This window comes from Eremomyces bilateralis, assembly GCF_010015585.1.
Source record: "Eremomyces bilateralis CBS 781.70 unplaced genomic scaffold P152scaffold_8, whole genome shotgun sequence".
NCBI classification, from domain to species: Eukaryota; Fungi; Ascomycota; class Dothideomycetes; order Eremomycetales; family Eremomycetaceae; genus Eremomyces; species Eremomyces bilateralis.
This window is the reverse complement of record NW_022985074.1, coordinates 496,026-518,248: the sequence shown is the minus strand read 5'-3', so window position 1 is coordinate 518,248 and position 22,223 is coordinate 496,026. Positions and strand designations below refer to the sequence as shown.

At 51.5% G+C, this 22,223-nt stretch overlaps 8 protein-coding genes across 8 annotated transcripts; 5 read left to right on the top strand and 3 right to left on the bottom strand.

The window, feature by feature from the left end:
• Positions 1-308: 308 nt before the first annotated feature.
• Positions 309-2,203, top strand: P152DRAFT_396460 (uncharacterized protein; the record flags this gene model as incomplete). Its single annotated transcript, XM_033676358.1, has 2 exons — positions 309-651; positions 1,743-2,203. The coding sequence occupies 2 exons, from the start codon at positions 309-311 to the stop codon at positions 2,201-2,203; spliced, it is 804 nt and encodes a 267-aa protein (XP_033534560.1).
• A 3,419-nt stretch (positions 2,204-5,622) lies between these two features.
• Positions 5,623-6,944, bottom strand: P152DRAFT_396281 (S-adenosyl-L-methionine-dependent methyltransferase; the record flags this gene model as incomplete). The annotated part of the gene is made up of 6 exons (XM_033676346.1): positions 5,623-6,098; positions 6,148-6,479; positions 6,538-6,647; positions 6,711-6,730; positions 6,799-6,812; positions 6,865-6,944. 6 exons carry the CDS (start codon positions 6,942-6,944, stop codon positions 5,623-5,625), a joined length of 1,032 nt encoding a protein of 343 aa, XP_033534559.1.
• A 550-nt stretch (positions 6,945-7,494) lies between these two features.
• Positions 7,495-9,079, bottom strand: P152DRAFT_458106 (SGNH hydrolase). The gene has a single exon (XM_033679379.1). It carries the CDS (start codon positions 8,950-8,952, stop codon positions 7,624-7,626), a length of 1,329 nt encoding a protein of 442 aa, XP_033534558.1. The 5' UTR covers positions 8,953-9,079; the 3' UTR covers positions 7,495-7,623.
• Positions 9,080-9,316: 237 nt separating this feature from the next.
• P152DRAFT_466251 (putative TFIIH and nucleotide excision repair factor 3 complexes subunit) lies at positions 9,317-10,874 on the top strand (the record flags this gene model as incomplete). Its single annotated transcript, XM_033680683.1, has 4 exons — positions 9,317-9,437; positions 9,499-9,586; positions 9,642-10,083; positions 10,131-10,874. The coding sequence occupies 4 exons, from the start codon at positions 9,317-9,319 to the stop codon at positions 10,872-10,874; spliced, it is 1,395 nt and encodes a 464-aa protein (XP_033534557.1).
• A 515-nt stretch (positions 10,875-11,389) lies between these two features.
• P152DRAFT_330964 (NAD(P)-binding protein) lies at positions 11,390-13,389 on the top strand. The gene is made up of 3 exons (XM_033675265.1): positions 11,390-12,195; positions 12,254-12,835; positions 12,894-13,389. The coding sequence occupies exons 1-3, from the start codon at positions 11,561-11,563 to the stop codon at positions 13,297-13,299; spliced, it is 1,623 nt and encodes a 540-aa protein (XP_033534556.1). The 5' UTR covers positions 11,390-11,560; the 3' UTR covers positions 13,300-13,389.
• Positions 13,323-15,482, bottom strand: P152DRAFT_435228 (Ser/Thr protein phosphatase family). The gene is made up of 2 exons (XM_033677521.1): positions 15,225-15,482; positions 13,323-15,174 (listed from the first exon to the last, which is right to left on the bottom strand). The coding sequence occupies exons 1-2, from the start codon at positions 15,389-15,391 to the stop codon at positions 13,479-13,481; spliced, it is 1,863 nt and encodes a 620-aa protein (XP_033534555.1). The 5' UTR covers positions 15,392-15,482; the 3' UTR covers positions 13,323-13,478.
• A 164-nt stretch (positions 15,483-15,646) lies between these two features.
• P152DRAFT_458103 (RCC1/BLIP-II) lies at positions 15,647-18,185 on the top strand. The gene is made up of 4 exons (XM_033679378.1): positions 15,647-16,077; positions 16,133-16,821; positions 16,890-17,514; positions 17,561-18,185. The coding sequence occupies exons 1-4, from the start codon at positions 15,804-15,806 to the stop codon at positions 17,806-17,808; spliced, it is 1,836 nt and encodes a 611-aa protein (XP_033534554.1). The 5' UTR covers positions 15,647-15,803; the 3' UTR covers positions 17,809-18,185.
• A 1,643-nt stretch (positions 18,186-19,828) lies between these two features.
• On the top strand, positions 19,829-20,303 carry P152DRAFT_449021 (cochaperone Pam16; the record flags this gene model as incomplete). Its single annotated transcript, XM_033678086.1, has 2 exons — positions 19,829-19,831; positions 19,890-20,303. The coding sequence occupies 2 exons, from the start codon at positions 19,829-19,831 to the stop codon at positions 20,301-20,303; spliced, it is 417 nt and encodes a 138-aa protein (XP_033534553.1).
• Positions 20,304-22,223: the final 1,920 nt, after the last annotated feature.

The following is a 22,223-nucleotide window of genomic DNA, read 5'->3' as shown; positions in this document are numbered from 1 at the left end:
ATCGAAACGTGCAGCCTAACATGACTTTCAGCGGAGAAGAAAACGATTTGTAATTTGTTTTAGGGCACAGGAAACCAGACCTTGTGGCTTGTGCCCGTATCGTTCCCCTTCTTCCACTTCTTCGTGGCCCAGTCGATCTCCTTCTAATCTTCCATTCCTTGGATTGCCGTATCGGTGCCCCGACGATCTATCATTATTTTTGTCTCTTATTAAGGCCAGGCAACCAGTCCTAAGTTCTTGGACTTTGGTGTCCGCTCACATACCGGTCCTTCCCTCCCACGTGCCAAACACTCGCTCGCCGATCAGCCATGGCTACTTCTATCAACCCCCGCCCCGCCCTTCCGCCCTTCTCTCTCCGCCCCGCCCGTCGCTCTGAACAACCTACCTTGGCCAACGTCTACGCCCGTGGATTTTGGAAAGATGTATTATTTGGTGATTACATCCACCCATACCGAGAGAAGTACCCTGCCGACAATGACCTCTACTGGCTGCGAAGGATGCAGGTGGAGTGGTGGGATTGGACGCATCGCTTCATTGTATCAACCGTGAACGACGAGAAAATAGGAAAAGAGATAGTTACTGGTGTCGCTCATTGGGCGAGGCTGGGTCCTGAGGGAGCAAAGAAATACGGGTTAAGGTGGTGGGATCCTCGTAAGTGTCTCAATATTTCCTCCTATATCATTCCATGCTTTTTGCTTTATATTCGAACTCCAACCTGGTTCAAAATGTCCTGTTTTGCTGCACAACTGCTTTGTCTGCTCATTTCCATCTATTCCGGCCATACTCTTGCCCTCAGAATATTTTTTCGGACCTGGACTATAGTTTTCGAGTAGCTGCCCTGTCCCTTCGCGCATTGACCTGTTCTTTCAACGTCTTCCTCCCATGTGAGGGCTCACATTCACATATTGCCACTATCACAGTGGCGCTCAACGTCTTTTCCGGCCCTTGTTCTCAGCACTTGTTAAGATACGCCCCGCGTTTCAGAAACCCTTTGTTCCTTTTTATAAACTGCGTGTCTGAGGTTAGAGTAACCAGCACAACATGCCAGATTGAGAGCGTCCATACTCTTGGTGGCTGGTTGGCTCCTAGCACCTTGTAGGTCCTGAAACAGGTCCACTGCTATCCCAGCTTCCTCATTGCCCTACCGGAGAATTCTACATCTGTGCTCTGCCTTGTCTTGCGTTCCAAGCCTCTACGCAAGATGTGGTCTCGATTCGGTCGCTCGTGCAGCAACTTTTGTGACACTCGTCCGTTTCTTTTCCGACTGCGATTCCCCCATGTATTCTTTCCTAGGATAGATGTCCATTGGACTGGTGCATTCAGGACCTGGATGCAAATCCAGACTGCGACATCGACGCAGTGTGATCCGTTTCGAATGCATTGGGTTTCAGAGTGCCATCTACCCTCACGTCAAGGGCGAACTGTTACTCAACATCGAAGGATGTCACTGGGTTGAGACTTGCGAGTCCGGAGGGCCAAGCCTCACGGCTCGAAAGCTACCATAGCAAGGCAAAAATGGGTGTGCTGTAACTAACATGATGCGGCTTGGACATTCCTCTTTCTCGAAAGTGCTCTGGAGCATCAATTGCAGCTCTGTTGGCCCTGGAGTCTTCAAGCGATACTCTTACTTCCGAATCTCCTGCGTTCCGAGTCTTTACAATCCGTTTGGATGCTCTCCAATCTTTGCACTACTCGTAGCCAAACCAAATCCTAATAGCAGACACTAATTCTTAACCAAATAGGCCGCATCATCCTACCCCTTTCCCACCTCTACACCTCCATCACCTCCTGCTTCTTTCCCAACCGTGCTGCTCATCCCGACCTAGAAGACGTAATCGAGCGAGCCTACCCCTTTATCAATCCCTGGACCGGTTCTCGAGAAGAGTCGTGGTATCTCGAGTGGCTTGCAGTTGCGCCTGAGTACCATGGTCAGGGACACGGACGCGCTCTCGTGCAGTGGGGCTTGGACAGAGCGAAGGAGGAGAATATCTGCGCTAGCGTGATCGCTGCCTACGGGAAGGAGAAGTTTTATGAGAATTGCGGGTTCAATAATACCGCTGGTACGGCGGGCCAGGGAGAAGGCAACCCGCTGGCGGATACCCCTGGAGGTGTGGTATACTTCCGTGACGTGCCGTGGGAGAGCAATGGATTGGCAAATGGACATGATAGCAGTCTTACCAACGGTCTTAGACAGAAATCGTAGCCTGGGAGATGAACCGCAGCGCTGCATCAATTATAGATCCGACATTGTCCTGAATCTGGTCATTGGTAATTCCAGTCTGTTTGGCATCCATCCTCGGCCCATCATGAACTTGTCATAGTTGTGCCCAGCTGTCAACTGAAGTTTAAACCTCCTTTCCCTTATGAGGGACCTAACATTTCGGACTTGAAGGTCAGTCTTTGCAACGGACTTCCCATGTAAATATGTAGCATATTAGCGTTTTCAATATCTTCCAGCAGCCCTCGATATGTTCGCCCAGTACTTCCATAGACTTGTTCCTAAAGGTCTTGGTTGTCGGCCAAACTAGCGCGACTGAGATCGCTCTTCTTCACGAAGACAGGGCCTTTGTCACATTACAATGGTTTAAGGAAAAGTCTCGAGTGTCAAATTAAAATACCAGAGAGTTCATCCGCAACAGAATTTACATGTGGCGTGGCACTGATGGACACTGATATCGACGATATTTTAGGCACCCAAGCACGCCAGCGTGGCCTCTACGCAGTGTTATTCAAAACAAGCGAATTCTTGTGATTCTCTAACGTATGAGGAATTATCTGTTTGTGGTCTCCGCCATCGCTGTTGTTTGAACGCAAATCGTGTCGCCTCTCTGTCAGGCCCCTGGTCTGTGGATTGGTCTTAATATTTGCCGCAAGCATTGTTCATTCCGATTTTAGCTATTATTCCCGTACCCAATTATTGATGAAGGCCGCTTGTAGACCACTAGGGCCACCAACTATTCAGAGGAAGCCATGAATCTCCTCATTCATATCACCTCAGCCGTTGCCAACTTCAGTCAGATTCAGTCGATGTGGTGTAACCATTTTATAAGGTTTGAGGGTAGGATGACATGACCCTACCAAAGTCGTCTGGCGAAGTCAATATTCTTGATACCAATAAGACTCTTGACATATTCGTTTTCGGGAAGCTCGTCAGCCTCATTCCAGTAAATCCGGTACTATCCTTCCAATGATTTGATCTCCCGGAATCCTCGATCAAACTGGCAAGCGCCCCAATAGTCATGAAAATTCGGTATATAATTACTCCCATACTCCTAGGTTCTGAGGTCCCTTTTCTTTGGAAGCATATGGAAGTCGATGGGAACCAACTTCGGCTCTTCTCCGCTAGCAAGGAGAAGTTTTACTTGCACTAGCTTTACTTTGGCTCCAAATGGAGAGTGATTATCGATGCTCTTGGTTTTCTTCGTAGCCATAGCTGCTCTTTGATTTGCCAGATGCTGTTTCTTCAGTTGATTGCTCCCGCTGGTGTATGTCCCGCTCTGGGTAATACCAGCAGAAGACTCCGCTTTCGGTGGTCGCCGATTTAGATCTTGTCGCTCCAATTTCCCCTGAATCTGACCACGCGTCCTTATCACCGCCGTTGCCAGGGACATATTAACGTTACGTCCCGCAGCGTGGATTCGAGGCAAAGTCTACAATGGATACATCTTCCCATAAGATGGGCGAGATGTAAAGGCTGAGGAGCGGTCGCCGTCCATGGAGAGTTTGATGTAGGCGTTCAAAAATGTGTGGCATAGCAAGCATGGCTTTCTGCTGGTTCCAAGGTAGCGATGCGCGCGCCGAGGTCACCTAGGGTCGCCTTCTATAGCGACCAGTATCTGAACTTCCGCATGGATATGTAGTTGACTTGCGTCCATGTACTTCTGCGCCGATGTTGTTTTGAGAAGACGCTTGTTGATTCCATCCTTCTGCGCAATGTCCTGAACCACTTTTCGGAAAGCCATGGCGTTAATCTTCACGTAACGAGGAATCTCCACTGGTTGTATCTCCACGCTCCTGAAGTCCGAAAAGCTGAGCGCCGTAGTTTTGAAGCATTCATATGCAGCGCGCAGTCGGCCTAGCATATGTATTGGCCGCAGTACCTTAGAAACTTGGATGCCGTCCGTAGTTTGCCCCCAGATAGAGCGTACTTGATATGCTGCGTCTACTATCTGACGAAGTTGATCTGTGGTTTTGGGGTTCGAGTCCGATTCAAAATCGGCTGAGAGACTTTGAAGGCGCGTGACTAAGGAAGCGTAGTCTCCTAAATTGGCTAGGACTATCTCCATGGAGCGAGAAAGCTGGTTAATTGGGGATATGTAATATCCCAACCGACTGCGGGAGTACTCAAGGAGTCCCTCATGAGTCTTGTTTCCGATCCAGAGTGCATAGTTTTGATTTAGTGAAGGTCGACCTGTCACTGAAATGGCCTGAAGCCATGACTGGAGCCACGTTGCCATTCTGGTGTCGCGATTGTTCAGTCCTTCATTCTTTGCCAAAACGGTTGTAGTTGGGAGATTATCGTTGTGATTTATCCATCCGGTAGCAGCGACATGCTTCGCATCTTTTCGGTTGCGGTCCTGGGGAAAGCTCTTTTCCCGTGCCAGCACCTCCGCTAATCAATCCAGGAATTTTCGTTTCAAGTCATCTGCGGAGGGGTTATTCAATGAAGCCGGTCCCGTTGACACCCAGTCCACGTCCACGTCCTCATCTTCACTATCCTCGTCGTGTTCAGGATTAGGATGAATGGCAGTGGCGATGGCTTGTTGACCGGCTCGGATTGCGAGGAGTGAACCGACGATGGCAAACTTGAGTTCTTCGACGTCCGCTAGATGCCAAATGTCTTCCTCGCAGTATCCCCATATTCGATGACGACTAAGGGATGAAATTCTTCGACTCACAATAGTAGTACCGCCAACGTTCCGGTGCCTGCGAGAGTACCGAGATGCTATCCAGATGAAGCACTTCCTGTGGTGACATGCTACGGTTCGCCAAGATCAACTTGCTGGTAATTAGACCCCCACCAGTGGAGCGTGGGTGGGTGGCTTAACCACGTGGCATACGATATAAGGAACCGACAGATTGGACGTGCATGCGATGTGGCCACACATCGGTGAGTTAGAGCCTGAGGCAGGAATTCCTGCATGCGTTCAGTCAGCACCTGAGTTGAGACTGACGGCAGAGTATGATAGGATAAATCCATGGTCTGGACAGATGCCAACCCTCGTGTTATGCCACTCTACCCGCCTGTGTCACCGACAGGCAATTCACGCGCTGCTTGTGGATGGCGGACGGCGGAAGGGCCTGGTGAACCGATCTCAAATGTCACCTCACGCCAGGACGCATCGCAACAGCCAGAAAAGGGCCAATTATCATTCGTACTACAGGTCAGGTTGAGCCCACATTCCAAGGCCCGAAAAGGGGGATCGGTCATGCCTCATGTCTATAGAAAACCCAGGATATGAAAGCCAGATACCCGAGGCATCGTCTTCCCGTCGTCAGATACTCGTGGTAACTCCGAAACTCATGCAATGCGTTTGCAGATTAGGACCGTGTCAACCGCTCAGCACCTGGAGACATGTCAGCGGGAAGTCATGGATGAGATGGGGGAGCGGGGGAGACCACTTACATCCTGTACTCGCCCTGCCCGGACGCCATCCGCATCAGGTCATCGGTGCCGAGCTTGTAGCTGACACTGATGTCCAGATCCCTCGGATTCCTCTCGTTTGGCTTGTTCTCCAACACGCCGGTGATCTGCTCGCCAGTCTGCACGGTGAGAACGTTGTCCAGGTAGAACACCGTCTGCTTCCAATGGGTGTACTTGGTGTGCGGGCCGGTGGAGAACTTGATGGGCTTGTGGCAGGCGGAGAACTCGATGTCGAACCAGGCGATCAGGGCGTGGACGAAGTCGTCGCGGCGGACCTGCAGGGTGTACGGGACTTTGAAGGCGAGGTCGGAGGTTTTGACAGTGTAGAGGTCGAGGGTGACGATGGGGACGGGGTCGGTCACGACGGCCTTCATATCGACCGTGTCGACCAGCGGCTCGGTCATGGCGGTCTTCTTCATCGGGGTATAGTCGAATCCCCAAACATTGTCCCAGACTGTCAGGTGTTAGCATGTCTTCAAAAATATGCGCTCGAGGTTACTTACATCCGATCTTCTCCTCCTTGTAGTCGCCATCTTCGATGCCGGCCATGAATATGGTTGCCTTGTCGGGGAAGATGAGGCCACCCGGGTTCAGATATGTGTCTCGGGCATACAGAACGGTGTCAAGCATGCTCTCGTACAGAAGGAAGTATCCCATCCATTCCGATATTATGATGTCGACTTTGGGGAACGGCAGCTCCACTTCCTCCATCTTTCCTTGCAACAGCGTGATCTTGTCCGACATGCCGTTGATGGCGACGATCTCCTTCGCTTTGTCGATGATGGTGGACATGTCGACTCCGATCACATGCTTTGCGCCAGCGCGAACCGCGAACCTGAGATCGGTTAGCACTTGCGGAGTTTGTATCGCGTAGCGTCGGGGGGAGTGCGCACATGCTGAGGATGGCTGTGCCGCATCCGACGTCCAGAACGATCTTGTCTTTGAACAGGTGCTGGTTTTGGTAGATGGAATCTCGGTATGACTTCGTTCGCACCTCATCTTTCTAACGGACAGGTAACGTTAGCGACTGGAAGAAGCGTAGCATAGGTTGTTTCCTTGAACCTACCAACATTTCCTCGTGGATGCCTAAGGATATTGAAGCTGCGGTTAGAACAGAGTCGACCATATTTGTTGCGATGCGGTACTGTACGGACCATGATGATTGTAGCTGCGAGGATTTAGTTACCGCCATGATATAGCTGGGGAGCGTCGAGACTGACCTGTTGAAGTAGTGTGCCTCCGAATGTGCCATGCCCTTGAACCGGTCGTCTGAAACCGGCCCATTGCTATTGGAAGCCATATTGACGTATCGGTGTTTGAAGTTTCGATTTTTCGGAAAACCAGGCAAGCGCACAAAGAATTAAGGTTTGCGGAGGGGTTTTGTAAAACCAAGGTTAATGCAAAGGAAGAATTACCAACTCATATAAGTACACGAAGCAAATGTGTTGAGCACGGCAAGTGGACAAAGGTGATAAACGAGGCAGCGAGGCCGTTGCAGTCCAAGACGTTCAAAATGTTGCGGATCTGGAACTTTTTGACGTGAACTTCGACGGTCCCCATACACTAGGACCAATGGGGTTAGATCCAGAATACTCTATCCATCGCTACCAATTTTCATTGGTGTCCGAAGGCGATAAGGCGAAGGGTTCTATACGCGATCATCATGGTGGTATTATCAAGAATATTTGGGACTTACCTGGGACACTTCTCTCACGTCTCTGGCGTGATTCTCTAGGAGCATCTGGGAGCCGCGATGAAGTTGAAGCCTTGCAGTTTCGTAAGATGCTCCCATCAGAAACACGAGACAATACGCGCAGCATTTGGTGAGGCCTTCGTAACGATGGGTGTATCTCGCAAGTCGCACATCGATTTCACAGGCATTTCCCAGCCTATCTGGCCCTCAGCCCTCAATATGTGCAATCCATAGAAGCCTATTATCATTTCATACAATCATGAGAGCTCCATGATACCCGAGATACCTATCTCAACTCCAACCTAGCGTAGCCTTGTGGTTCCGGTGGTTGGATCTTCAACCACTTCGCTCTATCAACCGCCATGGTATGCAGCACCATATCCGCAATGATCCTATGACCCAACGCCCTCGGATGAAACACCCTCTTCCACGAGTCCGGCACAAACCAAGAAATAATACCGTCCAACCCCGTCTCTGCATACGCCTCTCTTTCCCTCATGGCAACCTCGATGAGATTTGGGTCCAAATTGACCGGCTCCGTCCCGTCCGGCCCGAATTCCAGCCAGTCAGGATGCTCAGCGAGGGTCTCGAGCGCCCATTTGCCGATGCTGCCTTCGAACGAATCCGCAGGCACGGGGTCAGCCGGTCGAGTGATGATGGTCGGGTCATCGCCGTCGTCCAACGTATTCCATTCGAAGAACATCAGTTTATTCCTCATCGGATCCGGCTCTTTCACGTCCATTTCACAGAATCTCCCTTCGGCCATTCGGGACGTCCAGTCCCAGTCCACGAAGGCGATCGGTGAAGGTATCTGATGTTTTCCGATCTTGTTGACCTTGTTGTTCGCCCTCTCAATCGCTTCTTTGATCCGGAGGTTCGTTTGCGCCACCATGTTGTTCATCAGTTGTCGGCGCTCGAGAGTCAGCATCTGCTTCTCGGTCATTGGCATCCACGGCCATACGCTCCAGCTGACATTGTTGCAAAACGGACTCTCTCCGAAGAACTGCGCGTAGCCCGGCCAATATATCCGACCTTCCGGCTGCAATTTGGGAATGACCGCGTCTAGGAGTTTATCGAGGTTGTTGGGGAGATCATGATCGATCAGACTCTGGCTATTATCCAGCGTTCTCTCGCACTTCTCGGTGTCACCATTCTTCCACTGGAAGATGCAGCTATCCAAAACATCGCCGAGTAAGACATCGTTACCGCCCGCCGATATAAGGAGAAGGTCAAGGTTGTCGTGGGCGTATGGAACCTGCTTGTCCAGTATGTCAGACGTCGTCTTCCCCGAACAGGCGAGAAACTGAGACGTCCGATTGGGATTGACGCCAAACCGGTCGTCTGCTGCGATTAGACTCGGGTAGCCGCCGGAGTAGCGGGAGCAGCCATAATCCAGGCGTTGGCCGGCTCCGAGTCCGGCGGCATAGGAGTCACCGATGACAGCCCAGTTAGCAATCCAAGAGTTGTCGAACGGGTTAGAAGATGGTGCAACGGGGTTCGATTGTGGGACACGGTGAACTGATTCGTAGCTCTGATCTGGGATGGCAAGAGACAAGGTAATTACGCTCAACTGTAGCCAAATGAAAGGGAGACGAGACCAGGCAGATGCAGCCATGTCTGGTGTTGCAAACTACATTCTCTTTTGGTGGCCCGGAAGTGATAACGAGATCTATCCTACTCTTTTATGGCTGTTGCCTCGTTTCCTTTGAGAGTCCATGATGACTGATATGTGACCAAGGCACTGCCTGGTGTGTTGCGTAAGACAGTCATTTGCTGCCCAAGTGAATGGACGCCAAGGTTGAATCACGTGATTTGAATCACGTGTAACCGCGACTTCACGCGTCATGATCGCTGTCAATGAAGCATCTGATTGGACTGCTCGGAATCCTTACTCTGAAGGTACCATGAGCTTCCTCACTTCCAAGAGTCGAACAGATTGAAATACACAAATCCACCACCAAACTATATCTTCCTTCGCCATGTCGGCCTCCGTGCAGGCTCTCGAATATCTCGAGAGCCTGCCTGGTATGGTCTTCACTAGGCTATATCAACAGCCCTCAACTGCTCTTGCAGTATTCCGTCGAATGCTACCCCATTCGGGCATGTTCACTCTCCCGAAGCTCTTATATTCGTAGTGCGGTGCTAACATGCTCACATCCAGCTAAGACAATCGTAATGGCCATGTTGTACATGACCTCACCTATCCGAGATGCCGACCTCCTGTGCTGGATTCGACCGGAAGCGAAACCGTACGCCCGATTGCCATCAAGGATTCTAATGTGGAAGGCTAAGGAGTGCGTTTAGGGAAAAGGAACAAGCCATCTCCATCCTTGAGCGGCTACACATCCTCAAGGTCTCAGATCTCCAAGGGGCACGAGCCTACCGATTAGCCACCAACTTCGGACAGTCGCTCCAGCAAGCACTGACTGGTGGAGGAACCAAAGCCTCCTTCGGCGTCCCCTGCGGTACACCCGGCAGCAGGACAGTCGATGTTCAATTTCTGGATACATTTGCTCGAGGAAGATGGGAGGCGATCCTTTACTACATGGTCGGAAGTGCTGGCGCCGGTCTCGGCGGAGACACCCCGATTGCGAACGGGACGAAGCAACTGCTGGAAGAAGGCAATTTCGTCGCGATGAAAGGAGGGTATCCAGTTATCTCCCAAGAAGGCTTTACATTCCTCTTGCAGGATGTAAATTCTCAAGTATGGCGATTAATGATCGTATATCTGGAAGGAACTGACGAGGTACGTCGTTTCTCTGGCCATTACATATTCGTGCTCATGCCATATAGCGCCACATGGATCACGTCGATGTTCTGTCTTTCCTATTTACCCTAGGAAGCCTTGAGCTTGGACAAGACTATCGCACCCAGAATCTCACCGCCACTCAGCGAACCTTTCTTGACGACCTTGCGGATCTCGGTATCGTTTATATGAGCGAACCAAACCGGTTCTACCCTACCCGGCTCGCGACCACTCTGACTTCCGACGCTGGCGCCTTGTTGTCTAGTTCATCCTTCGGGTCTAATATGCCTTCGCACTCGCCTGCAAGCAAGGGGTACATCATCGTCGAAACCAACTACCGACTCTACGCATACACCGCCTCCGTCCTCCAAATCGCCATCCTCAACCTTTTCTCCAACCTCTCCCGCCGCTTTCCGAACCTCGTCTCCGGAAAACTGACCAAGCAATCCATCCAACGCGCCATCAGCTACGGCATCACTGCCGAGCAAATCATCTCCTACCTCACCGCGCACGCACATCCTCAAATGCAGAAAAGCAAACAGATCCTCCCGCCCACCGTCGTCGATCAGATCCGACTCTGGCAGATCGAAGGCGACCGAATGAGCTCTACTAACGGGTTCATCATGAAGGATTTCCGCGACTTCGCGGAATACGAGGATGCGATGAAGTATGCCGACGCGCTGGGGGTGCTGGTGTGGAAAAGTGCGGCGAAGCGGTGCTTCTTCGTCAGCAAGCTGGAGCAGATGCAGACGTATTTCAGTAATAAAAAGCAGGAGCAGAGACCGGGATGAAGGGGTTGTCCGCAGTGGCCGAAGTCATCACTGGGCTGAAGGATATACTAATCCTCATGGATCAACGGATTACTTGGGGTATTTCAGATGATCTAGGACAGGTGCACTACCTGCAGATTGCAAGTCGAATCTACCGCCGCCAACATGGAGAGCTCATACTTTCGTGGCTATGCGAGGCTATTAGATATGAAGTGGTGACCGACGGTGGTTTAAATCTGCTATCAAAGAGTAGACCCCGTACTATCGGCCGTCGGTCGGCCAGTCACACTTACACGCGGGCCTCTGATAGGTATCCTACCTGGGACTCTGTCGAGCATCTTGGGACTCTGAGTGGCTGCATTTGAGTAAAGTTCCTCGATTAAACGAACCTTCCAGCAGGAGTCATGGAAGATAGCTCGGATTTGCTCTAGATACCGGCTGGTGAATTGCATTATGCAAGCTTCAATACATGCTGTGCTACCTGACTATCATAGGAATCCCTGTCCAACCTTTATATGCTCGTATCTCGTCCGTCGTCGTGCATGGGCAGGGTACTACCGTATTAGGCAACACTTTAAGCTCCGGTTCAATGACACGGTTACATCGACCGTGGAAGCAATCCGGTATATGACCCATTGTCGGACCTGAAAACCAATCCATCTAACAGCAACAAATAAACATTCGTCAGCTTCCCAACGCGATTGAGCATGTCTGAAACCACTCCCCGCATCCTGGTCATCGGAGCCGGGTCCCGAGGATCGTCCTACTCCAAAAAGCTGATCTCCAATGTGTCCGACAAGGATAACCTTGGGAGAATCGTGGCCATCGCAGAAATCAACGATTGGCGAAAAAATGATTTTGGGGCGAAATACATCTGGGGAAACAGAAGTCCGAAGAAGGCCGAGTCGTTCAAGAGCTGGGAAGATTGGGTGGTGTATGAGAAGGCGCGGCGGCTCAGACAGGGCTATGGGCAGAGCACGAGCGCAATTGACGCAGGCGGGGATGAGGATGTCGTCGTCAACACGGTGTTCATCTGCGTGCAGGATGCGATGCACACCGCCGTTATCCAGGCAGTCTGGCCGCTGGGGGTTCACATCCTCTGCGAGAAACCGCTGGCAACGCGGTTGAAGGACGTCAACGACATTCACGCGTTGATCAAGGCCCGACAGATGGAAGAGGTGGAGAAGCAGAGAGTCTTCGCGATCTGTCATGTGCTGAGGTATAGCCCGCATAACATGATGCTGCGAGATCTAGTCGTGGAGCAGAAAATTATAGGAGAGGTTCTGAATGTCGAGCATACGGAGCCGGTAGGGTGGTGGCATTTTTCGCATAGCTATGTTAGGTTTGTTGAAGTCACTCTAAATAAATGGGACGTGGGACGAAAGCTAACGTTATTGCAGAGGCAATTGGCGACGGGAGGACCGAACAGCGCCGTCCCTCCTGACAAAATCCTGTCACGACCTTGATTTTTTGCTCTGGTTACTCTCCACGCCACCTCGGGACAACGGGGACGCAACGTCCACGCGAGAGCCTCATCTACCCGCTCGCGTCTCGTCTACTGGTCGACTCAACTACTTCCGCCGTGCTAGAAAGCCCGCCGCAGCTGGGAACGCCACCAATTGCCTGCAATGCCCCATTGAGCCATCCTGCAAATTCAGCGCAAAGAAGATCTACCGGGATCAACAGTTTTCAGAGGGGAATATTAATTGGCCGGTGGATATCGTCGTCCCTGAGATTGAGTCGTTTTATGCGAAAGGTCAAGGAGTCGCGGAGACGAAGCTTCTCGACGTTTTGGCGGAAGATTGGTCGGTAGATATGCCGGAGGAAGAGGTGAAGAAACGAAACTGGTTTGGACGCTGCGTCTGGGAATCGGATAATGATGTCTGCGATGATCAGACCGTCGTGCTCGAGTGGGACGACGTCCTGTCCAGTGATGGCTCTATCCAACAGGGCAAAGCAGCCAAATCGGCGACGATGCATATGTAAGTGGATACTACTGACATCGCTGCCTCCCGAAATCGACCATTGACCTTGCCATAGGACCGCCATGACCGAAAAGATCTGCGAGAGGAGAGGGAGGATATACGGCACGGAGGGCGAGATGGAATACGACAGCGATACGATCACCGTCCACAACTTTGCTTCGGGCAAGTCCACTACCTATAACCCTGCCCACGGAGGTAGTGGTCATGGAGGAGGGGACAGTGGCCTAATACGGCAGTTCCTTAAGGCTGTATCAGCTGCTCTGAGTGGAACCATGAGTGTCGAAGAAGCACAGAGCGTGCACCTCGGGTGTTCTCCTGATGATATTGTGAGGAGCCACGCGTTGGTGTTTGCGGCCGAGGAGGCACGACTGAAGCGAAAGGTAGTGGACTGGGCAAGTTGGTGGGATGCACGAGATGGCTTAGGGGCGGAAGTCACTAACCATCAGTTGGTGAAGAACTGATTCCGACACCTGTACAAGATGGTGAGATTAATGGGGCGAGATGAAAGTTCAAATATCTCGGATAACTTTGCGGCAAGAGCATAATTTGGATGTCAACTAACACCTAGGTTTATACTCCCGATATACAGTGACAGGCCGCGAAAAGGAAACAGGCACGCTTAATGTCCAGACCAAGAAATTTAACATCGGCCATCCTTTGGTTTCCAGTCTATATTACCTCGAATAAAATCCTCTATATGGGTGCCAAGGATCTTGTCATCCATATAAACCTGCGGCGTCTCCGGGGGAACTTTCACGCCCAAGAAGCGCAACGCCAGCAGCACCCACGGCTCGACAAAGTCGATGTATGCCAGGTCGACAGTCTTGGGATCTTTCGGTCCCACCTCGGCCATGATGCAGTTTGGCATTTGGTAGAACTTGACGGCTTGGTGTATCGTGTCATCTCCGTCGTCTCCATGGTCATCATTGGTGGTATAACCCGGCACCAGATCGTCGTGTTTATGACCGTCGTCCCCGAAGACAACTTGGTCGCTTCGCGCAGCTGCAAGTTTTGGACCAACCTCCACTTCTTGGGCCAGCCAGCCAACTTGCTCAGGTGGGGCAAGCCAGGTGAGGTCGCCGTGCTCCTTCGCCATCTGCTCGAGGATGGGCCCCTGGGAATTGAGCAACTGTAGCACTTTCCGAGCCGTCTCGGCCTCGATGTCAGGAATATACTTGAATCCGCTGGTGAACGGAGAGACTAAGAAAGTGGTGTCCCGGGTGTACACGCCCTTGAAGAGATCGAATCGGATGGCACCGGTGTTTAAAATGGCGAACGCTGGGATGCCGATCGTGCTTCGCTTGGACTTTTGAAGTTCGGTTGGGAGGACGAGCTCTTCAAGCCAGGTGATGATGCTCTCCCTCGACGGGTACGGCCTCTTGGAAAGGTAATAGTCTTGAGGGGCGCAGCCGACAACTTTGTCGAGATTCAGCGCGTGGCGAGCATGCTCGATCTGTTTTGAAACCGCTTGGCCTTTTTTGGTTGGGAAGTCGGATGCGCTCATCCGCGCGTGGTGCATGAGTGAGAACAGGTTATTGTCGATATACCGCCTCGAGAACGACGGACTCGCGGTGATACTTCGCTGTTTCTCGTTGATCTTGACCTTCGGCTTCTCGGGATCAGGCAGCCCAGAGATCGACAGCCACCCGATGGTCTCCATGAATCTCCCGCTCGCTATAGCGGTTGACACGCGGTCATACACTTTGAAGTCCCGGATGTGCATATGCCCGCCGAAAAACTGAATCGGGATATCCCACTTCACGGATCGAATCGCCCGGAACAGGAGAGTGTACTCCTTGCTTCGGACGGGTATGTGACCGATAATGACAATAAGGTCAAGGTCATCGTCTCGGATAGCGTCTTGAAACCACTTCTGCCCGATGGTATCCTCGACAGTGTTTACCGCCGTATTGTTCGCATTGCCCGTGAAGTCAAATAGGAAACCAAACGCCAGGATGTTGTAGCCCTTATTGCGTGTTCTGAGTTTTCTAAAGCGAGGCGCAAGCGGGACCAACTCGCCAGTCTCGGGACTGTAGATATCTATGTTTGAGGAGATGTAGCCATCCTTATAATGCGGGACGGTCTTGTTGAACTCATTCTCGGACGAGTTCCGTTTGTAGAGTTCATGGTTGCCCGAGCATATCAAATCGATGCGCTGTTGTTTATAAATATCAAACAAGTAGCGACCTTTTGGCTCTGAACTATCATAGAGTCCATTCCCTTCTACCCGATCTCCAGTATCGATGAGGAGCAGGTCGACGTTGTCGCCGTTCGCCTTCCTGTCGAGATGCTCTGTGAATGAGATGTAGTCGCCCCAGTCGGCGCTGAAGGACGGTCTGGGAACCCATCAGTCTTGAACCAGGAAATGCACCCGAACTCTTCTTACTCTTGTAAATGACCCCCGAGCCAGCCGTGGGTGTCGGTCGTGTGAAGGAAGTTGAGCTCACCCCAAGGCAGGTCTCGGAGCGGAGCTGGGATCGGGTCTGGTGCGGACGGTTGGGCAGCCCAGACTGAAGTGACAATGGCCAAACAGCCAAACAATAGAGTGAACATTGTGTTATTGTGCGCCGGTAGAGGCTAGCACTACCAAAATGGTATTGCGCAGGAACAACTACATCTACTGACAAGTCTATTGACACTCGACTGTTTGTTATTGACATGACCGAGGGAAGCCTACTGACGCAGTACCAGTTGCTATTGTTCCGCTATTGAGTCATGTTGGCCCGGAAGTGACGCGCATCACCTGTCCGGCTGATTCGTGTGTTGAATGTTTGGAACTCCGAAATCTTCAGTACTTGAACAGCACACCTCGTCTTCTTTATTACATTCTCACATTCCCAGTCACATCCTTCTTTGACTTCATCCCGTCTCTGACATCATTTTACCTCGGATCGTTTGTTTTCTCATTGCATCCCACCCTTTCCTCAATTTCGTCTATTTCGTTTCTCAATCACGTTCTTTCGTCATGGCTCCCAAGAAAGCCAATGCGAAGGCCAACGGGACGGCCTCCAAGTCCAAAACACCGGCAGCAAACACGTCTGCAAAGCGCAAGATCACCGCAGCGGCCCCTCCTAAGGAACCGACCGCCGCCCGCTCTATGAGAACCACGGGAACTGGAAGCACGACCACTTCCACGTCGACAGGATCGAAGCGCGTGGCCAAACCGGCTGCAAAGCCGGCTGCAAAGCCAACAAAGCCAAAGGCAGCATCAAAGGCAGCGACCGAGACTGCGAAGAAAGGTGAGCCATTTCGAGGAGCGTCATGTCTATATGATCGGCTAACAATGTTGCCCAGCTGCGCCGACAAGCGGCGACAAGCTCGTCAACGGCGACCATCCTAAACCTAAGAATGGCGCTAAGGCCGACGCGCCAATGACCAACGGCACCACGAAGAAAGGCAAGAGGAAGGCCGACGGCGATACAGAGGCTCCGCCAGCCAAGAAGGTGAAGGAAACCAAGGCTCCAGCGGAGAAGGCCGCCGCAAAGCCGATCAAGAAGGCCAAGGCCCCTGCAACCCTTCCCGTCATCAACCAAGCTCCAACCGACCGACTCAACGTCTTCGTCTTTGGCGAAGGCAGTGCTGGAGAACTGGGTCTCGGCACTGCGAAGAACGCGATCGATGTCAAGCGCCCGCGGTTGAATCCACTCCTCCCGGCCGACCAGATCGGCATTGTCTTGGTCGCATCCGGAGGAATGCACAATGTGGCGCTCACCCATGACAACCGCATCCTCACCTGGGGTGTCAACGATCAAGGCGCGTTGGGCCGCGACACTGCCTGGGAAGGTGGACTTCGTGATATTGACGCCGAAGATTCCGACTCGGATGATGAAGATTCCGGGTTGAACCCTCGTGAATCTACCCCGACGGCTGTCTCTGCTAAGCACTTCCCCGAAGGCACCAATTTTGTTCAAGTTGCAGCGGGTGACAGCGTCAGCTTCGCACTCACCGATAACGGGCAAGTTTATGGTTGGGGAACGTTCCGAGTACGTAAACAAATGCCACAAGACCTCCAAGACGGTTAGGGAATGAATTTGCTAATAATACCTCGCAGAGCAATGAAGGCGTTATGGGTTTCGGATTCTCCGAACCTGGGCACAAACTTGTTATGGTCCAGGAGACCCCTGTTCTTATTCCCAACCTCAAGAACATCGTCCAGATCGCTTGCGGCGCTAACCATGCCCTCGCACTCGACAACAAAGGTAAGGTGTCCGCTTGGGGCTGCGGCCAAACCGACCAACTCGGATATCGCACGGTTGAACGTCGTCGACTGGAAAGCCTTGTTCCCCGCGAAGTTGGCATGTATCGTCGCAAGATTCGCTACGTCACCGCCGGCTCATACCATTCGTTCGCCATCGACCAGAACGATGATGTCTGGGGCTGGGGCCTCAACTCGTTCGGTGAGGCTGGAGATCCGGAGACCGCTGGTGGCGACAGCGCGATGCTTCCCCGTCCAAAGAAGATCGAAGGATTGAGTGGAAAAGGCGTGACGCACTTGTCCGGTGGGAACCACCACTCGGCAGCGGTCGCGGCGAACGGAGATTGTTTGATCTGGGGCCGAATGGACGGCGGCCAGATTGGCATTGACTTCCAAGCCGCCACCTTAGAGGACGAGGAGATGATCCGCAAGAATGAGTCGGGCAAGCCCAAGATCCTGCTGCAGCCTATGGCCCTTCCCAGTAAGTCCTGCTACTCTCCATTACATGATCCAGCTAACATGGTTAGATCTCCGAGCGAAACAGGTTTGCTGCGGTCCCGACCACACCCTTGTTGTCACGACCGAGGGCAAAGCCTACTCCACTGGCTTCAATGCCAACTACCAATTGGGTATCGGGAACGATGACGATGTCACCACCATGACCCTCATTGATAACACTGCTGTTAGGGAGAGGTCCCTTAACTGGGCCGGGGCAGGTGGCCAGTTTTCAGTGCTTACTGCCGTGGCGGATGAACCGCAGGTCAACGGCCACTAATTCCTTGGACCATCTTCCCATGTTTGGCTGAGAGCTGGATTTCATTTTGTTCATGCATTGGAAAGGCCGCGTTTGCTCTTCTGCCCGGCGTTCGAGCGACTATATGGGCTTTTAGTGGCATAGTCGAGTAGATGGATGCGGGGTTGATTTCTCCGGGTTATCATCCACAGTGCAAACGCTTCTCTGGAGGACTTTTAATAAGGTTAGTGTGAATCACGCCTGCTAAGCGTGAGAGCGTGAGATAGGTGGATCTGCAGATATGTGGTTGAGATTACTCGAATGATATTGAAAGGAGTAATGGTTGAGCAAAAGCAACTTCACTTTGGAATTTGATCGCGGTGCCAAGTCCTTCTTAATCGTGATGTGCTGAAACTGTCCTATGATAATTACCTTAGAGTGGAAGGAACCAAGGTGGTCGATACCCTTTACAGGAACTCGACATCGCCATGGCTTCTACAGAAAATCACCGGTCTACTCTCCACTGTCTTATCTCATTTTTCAGCTACCTTCGTCGCGCAAGATAATCCCTCAGATTTATGTATCCCCTCAGTCTAAATAGTCTGTTTCCTCCATCCTTATCCTTATCCTGATTCTAGATTCGATCTTTCTACCCAGGTGAGATTACTTGGCTGTCCGCCGATCTTCCGTCTCGCAAATGTCGAGTATTCCAGGCTTCTAAGAAGCTCTTCATTCAGAGCGCACACGACAGCGATAATCCCGTGGTTATGGCAATGCAAGACGTAGCGGCCACTCCTCTACGTTCCACGGCCACACATACCCCGTCCGATGTACCACCCACTCAGGGGCAAGAGACTGGAACAATACCTCATTCTTCCTTTATCCCTTCAACGCCCATCGATCGTCTCGATCCAGAAGGGCTAGACTACAAGCTACTCAAACAAGACGTCAAACTGCAGCGTGCGCACTGCAGACTCAGTGACGAAGAGGCAAAGATCGACAAGAAACGACGCAAGATCGTTAGAAAGGAATCGAAAACCCTTCAGAAGGCAGAGAGAAAGGGCTTCAAAGCAGCGGAGAAGGATGCATCCAAGGCCGAGAAGATGGAGCGGCGCCGTCAAGCAAGAGCACGCGAGGAGGCGAAGATAGCGTTTCGCAGAGCGCAGCTCCATCAATGTACGATTGGTTCTCTGACTTGCGAATGGACTGCTAAGAGCTATGTTAGACAACGGGGCCGAGGACATCATCGATGCTGAGACGCAACTCCGGATTGTCAATACCAGATATGACCAAGAGTCCCAATCGAGTGCTGGCTATCAAGGTCCCTCTGTCCCTCTGCACACACTAGGGTCTGGTCCTTCTCCTGTGCTGTGTCCCAATTGCGGAAATACTCTCGTGTCGAAAGTCAAGCGGAAAGTGGGATTGACACAACAGTGAGTGTGCATACCGTATTACACTTTCATGAAGCCATAGGCAAGAAAAGATATCACTTGCTGATCACTGTACCTGGTTCTAGTGCCTCCGCCGTCGCGCTACTCCTCTGCGGTTGCTTCCTCTGCTTCTGGATGCCGTATGCTCTCACAGGAATGCGAGACTCGGAACACCGGTGTAGGATTTGTGGCACTCGACTTGCTACGCATGGCGTAATACAAGGAACGCATGTCCATATCTGGCGGCATTGAAGAAATTGAGAGTTTGGATTGCCGTACGTTCGCATGATTTGACAGTGCCCATCTAGCCTGTCTGCCTGTCAAGCATTCTTGGTTGAGTAGAATATTCTTTGTCACTATGAAAGGCCAATGTCAACACACGAGGTGAAATTCCGGAACCGGAAATAATGAAGCTGTAAATACCCCTGAAGATCTCACCTTGGTCACGTGCAATGCATCGCAACATTTTCCCGAAAGCCGAACATCAGCCGATCCCGACTTCATCCCAAGATTTTCTTTGAGAACGTGATTCAAGCACCTCGACCTTATCAGTATCTCCGTCCCGGGCGCTCTAAGTCGCAATTTAATAAGGCCATAGCTTGACACGCATTTCAAGCTTGCGCCTTGAAGAAATGGTATGCGAATTGGCTACAACAACACTGATGTCCATTATCCTGTGGCTAACAGTCTCAGGCGCACCGAATCATCACGCAGGTTGTCCTGACCGGCACCCGAGTAGTCGGCCGTGCCTTCGCCGAAGCCTATCGACAAGCCTCCGCCTCCCAAAAATACGCCGCCGCCGGCGGTAAGAACTCCAGCTCCGGGGGCACCTTCGCATCCTCCGGCCTCACCCTCGACGAAGCATGCAAGATTCTCGACGTGGCCCCTCCGAAGGGCGGTGCCATGAACGCCGAGCAAGTCATGGAACGATTCAAGCGACTATTCGACCAGAACGACCCGAAGAAGGGGGGGAGCTTTTATCTGCAGAGCAAGATTTTAAGGGCGCGGGAGCGGATAGAGATGGAGGTGCGGACGAAGGCAGAGGCGGCGGAGACGGCGGAGGAGGCGAAGGAGGGGTGGAAGCCGAAGGTGTATAAGGACAGATAGCGACGATCGATACCCAACGGACAAATGGCGGGGTTACTGTACGATCACGAGCGAGGGACTGGAAATCATTGAAGCGTGGCAATAGAGGCGCATTATTCGCATTGCATGGCATGGCGTTTTACGGGTACCTGGCACGAGATGTGTTCGGTTGTACAAAAGAGCGTGTTTGAAATATCGCAAGGATGGAAGAAGGAAGACTCTCTACTTTCTGTTGGATACACCATACCCGACAGGGACAGCGCTGGTTACACATTGCATATCAAGAAAAAACCTCAAGTTGGAGTCGGGCTATATATCGCCAATTCAAGCCGACTCGCGCAGTTGGGATTGAAGACCTAAACAGCCTCTGCGGTTCATTTTTACGAGTGTGGTAGACTAGTCAATTGAATGAATCTTCGTTGTTCCTCAGGTGGAGTAAGATGATATTCGTTCTTTTGACCATTTACCTGCTGTGCAGTTATAAAAGGCATGGTAAAGTCCTCGCTCTACCAACTCTTGTCAAGTTCCTATCAAACTCTGGTCGTCTCTATTTATATTTCTCGAATTCCAAGTTCAAATCCCGACCTTCCCATTATTTTCCTGGCAACCTCTACTTCCGCCGTCTTTTAGAAATCCGCCACAAGGATCCCCAAGTTACCCATGCGTACGCTTCTTAATGATCACCTGGTAGGAGCCCGTCGCCTCATCGACGGATTTCACTATAAGAACGATCTGCCCGTGGATTTGCTTCCGTCATCTCCTCTCGGATAGGAACACCCGCTGTTTGTGTCCAGGGTACGGACCTGTTGGTCCACAGTGACGGCGTCAATCTAGGCGTCGACGGGGACGTTTTTTCAAGTGCCGAGCTTGTAATCCGAGAAGTCGTCTCGCTACAGTGGTTGGCGGTATCAGCGTTGGTTCCAAGTCTCTTCTGCTTGCGTCATCTATATCATCTTTGAGTCGTTCACTACGATGTCTCGTGTCATGCCAGTCCGATTGAATACTCCCGGCCTGGACTTCGACGTCGAATGGTGCTGAAACCATTCGACTGCCGATTCTGCAATGAAATGAGGACAATGTTTTGTTATCCTACGTGGTCCAGGGGCCTAGAACCTGAATACCAGAAGGTAGTACTTGATGGCAGCACCAACAAGTTCTTCACACAGGGGTCCATTAATGAGGAGCGGTGCCACATGCTAACTGAGGCCGAGCATAGCCTCAACCTCTGACTTTGGATGGCCTCAGTAGACGAGGAATGTGAGGCTTACCAAAGACTGTAAAAGTACCATGGTACGCCTAACCTAAACATATACGGACACGTCTTCATCAACGCTACCTCGCTAGCGTCGATAACCTCAACTGGAAAACATTCCTCCTGTCTTGGGTTTCTGATGGAATTCGTCGACGGCTTCACTTTGGACAAATTACCACTCAAATCTCCCCAGACAGAATGGCAATCCGTTGTCGATGTAGCTATCCGGACGATCAATGATATGGAAGTGAATAATATAATTAGGTTCAGGCGCGAAAAGGGGTCAAAACTTATCGCGTTCGTTTCGGAGAACTCTTCTCTTAGAAATAATTGTAGTGGTGTAGATTGGTGATATGAGAAGCTATACTTAAAACTTAGCTTTAACTAGTTAACTTAACGTAATCCACCAGCGAGTCGCCCAAACCACCGAGTCGCCCACCTCAACCGTGGCCCACTACCGTAACCTGAATATCTCAACAACTACTGAAGCAATTTATTAATTAGGAAGTAGGCTAGGATCTACGTTTTCTGGTATAGCTAATTGAGGCATTGTACAGGTCTCAACGCGATGTCCTGGCTCGCGACAGCGTCCGCAACGTCGCTGGCGCCTTGCGGGAACGTCATTAGAAGTACCATTTTCACTGATTATATCTTGATCCCGACGTTGTACAGCTAATTCAAGCCCATCA

Excerpts from the sequence above, each read along its gene's own strand:
- P152DRAFT_458106 (XM_033679379.1), bottom strand. The coding sequence starts at position 8,952 with ATGGCTGCATCTGCCTGGTCTCGTCTCCCTTTCATTTGGCTACAGTTG.
- P152DRAFT_458103 (XM_033679378.1), top strand. The coding sequence starts at position 15,804 with ATGGCTCCCAAGAAAGCCAATGCGAAGGCCAACGGGACGGCCTCCAAG. Across the intron at positions 16,078-16,132 it reads GACCGAGACTGCGAAGAAAG|CTGCGCCGACAAGCGGCGAC; the intron begins GTGAGCCATTTC and ends AATGTTGCCCAG. Across the intron at positions 16,822-16,889 it reads ATGGTTGGGGAACGTTCCGA|AGCAATGAAGGCGTTATGGG; the intron begins GTACGTAAACAA and ends AATACCTCGCAG.
- P152DRAFT_435228 (XM_033677521.1), bottom strand. The coding sequence starts at position 15,391 with ATGTTCACTCTATTGTTTGGCTGTTTGGCCATTGTCACTTCAGTCTGG. Across the intron at positions 15,175-15,224 it reads CTCGGGGGTCATTTACAAGA|ACCGTCCTTCAGCGCCGACT; the intron begins GTAAGAAGAGTT and ends ATGGGTTCCCAG.
- P152DRAFT_330964 (XM_033675265.1), top strand. The coding sequence starts at position 11,561 with ATGTCTGAAACCACTCCCCGCATCCTGGTCATCGGAGCCGGGTCCCGA. Across the intron at positions 12,196-12,253 it reads TTTTCGCATAGCTATGTTAG|AGGCAATTGGCGACGGGAGG; the intron begins GTTTGTTGAAGT and ends ACGTTATTGCAG. Across the intron at positions 12,836-12,893 it reads AAATCGGCGACGATGCATAT|GACCGCCATGACCGAAAAGA; the intron begins GTAAGTGGATAC and ends ACCTTGCCATAG.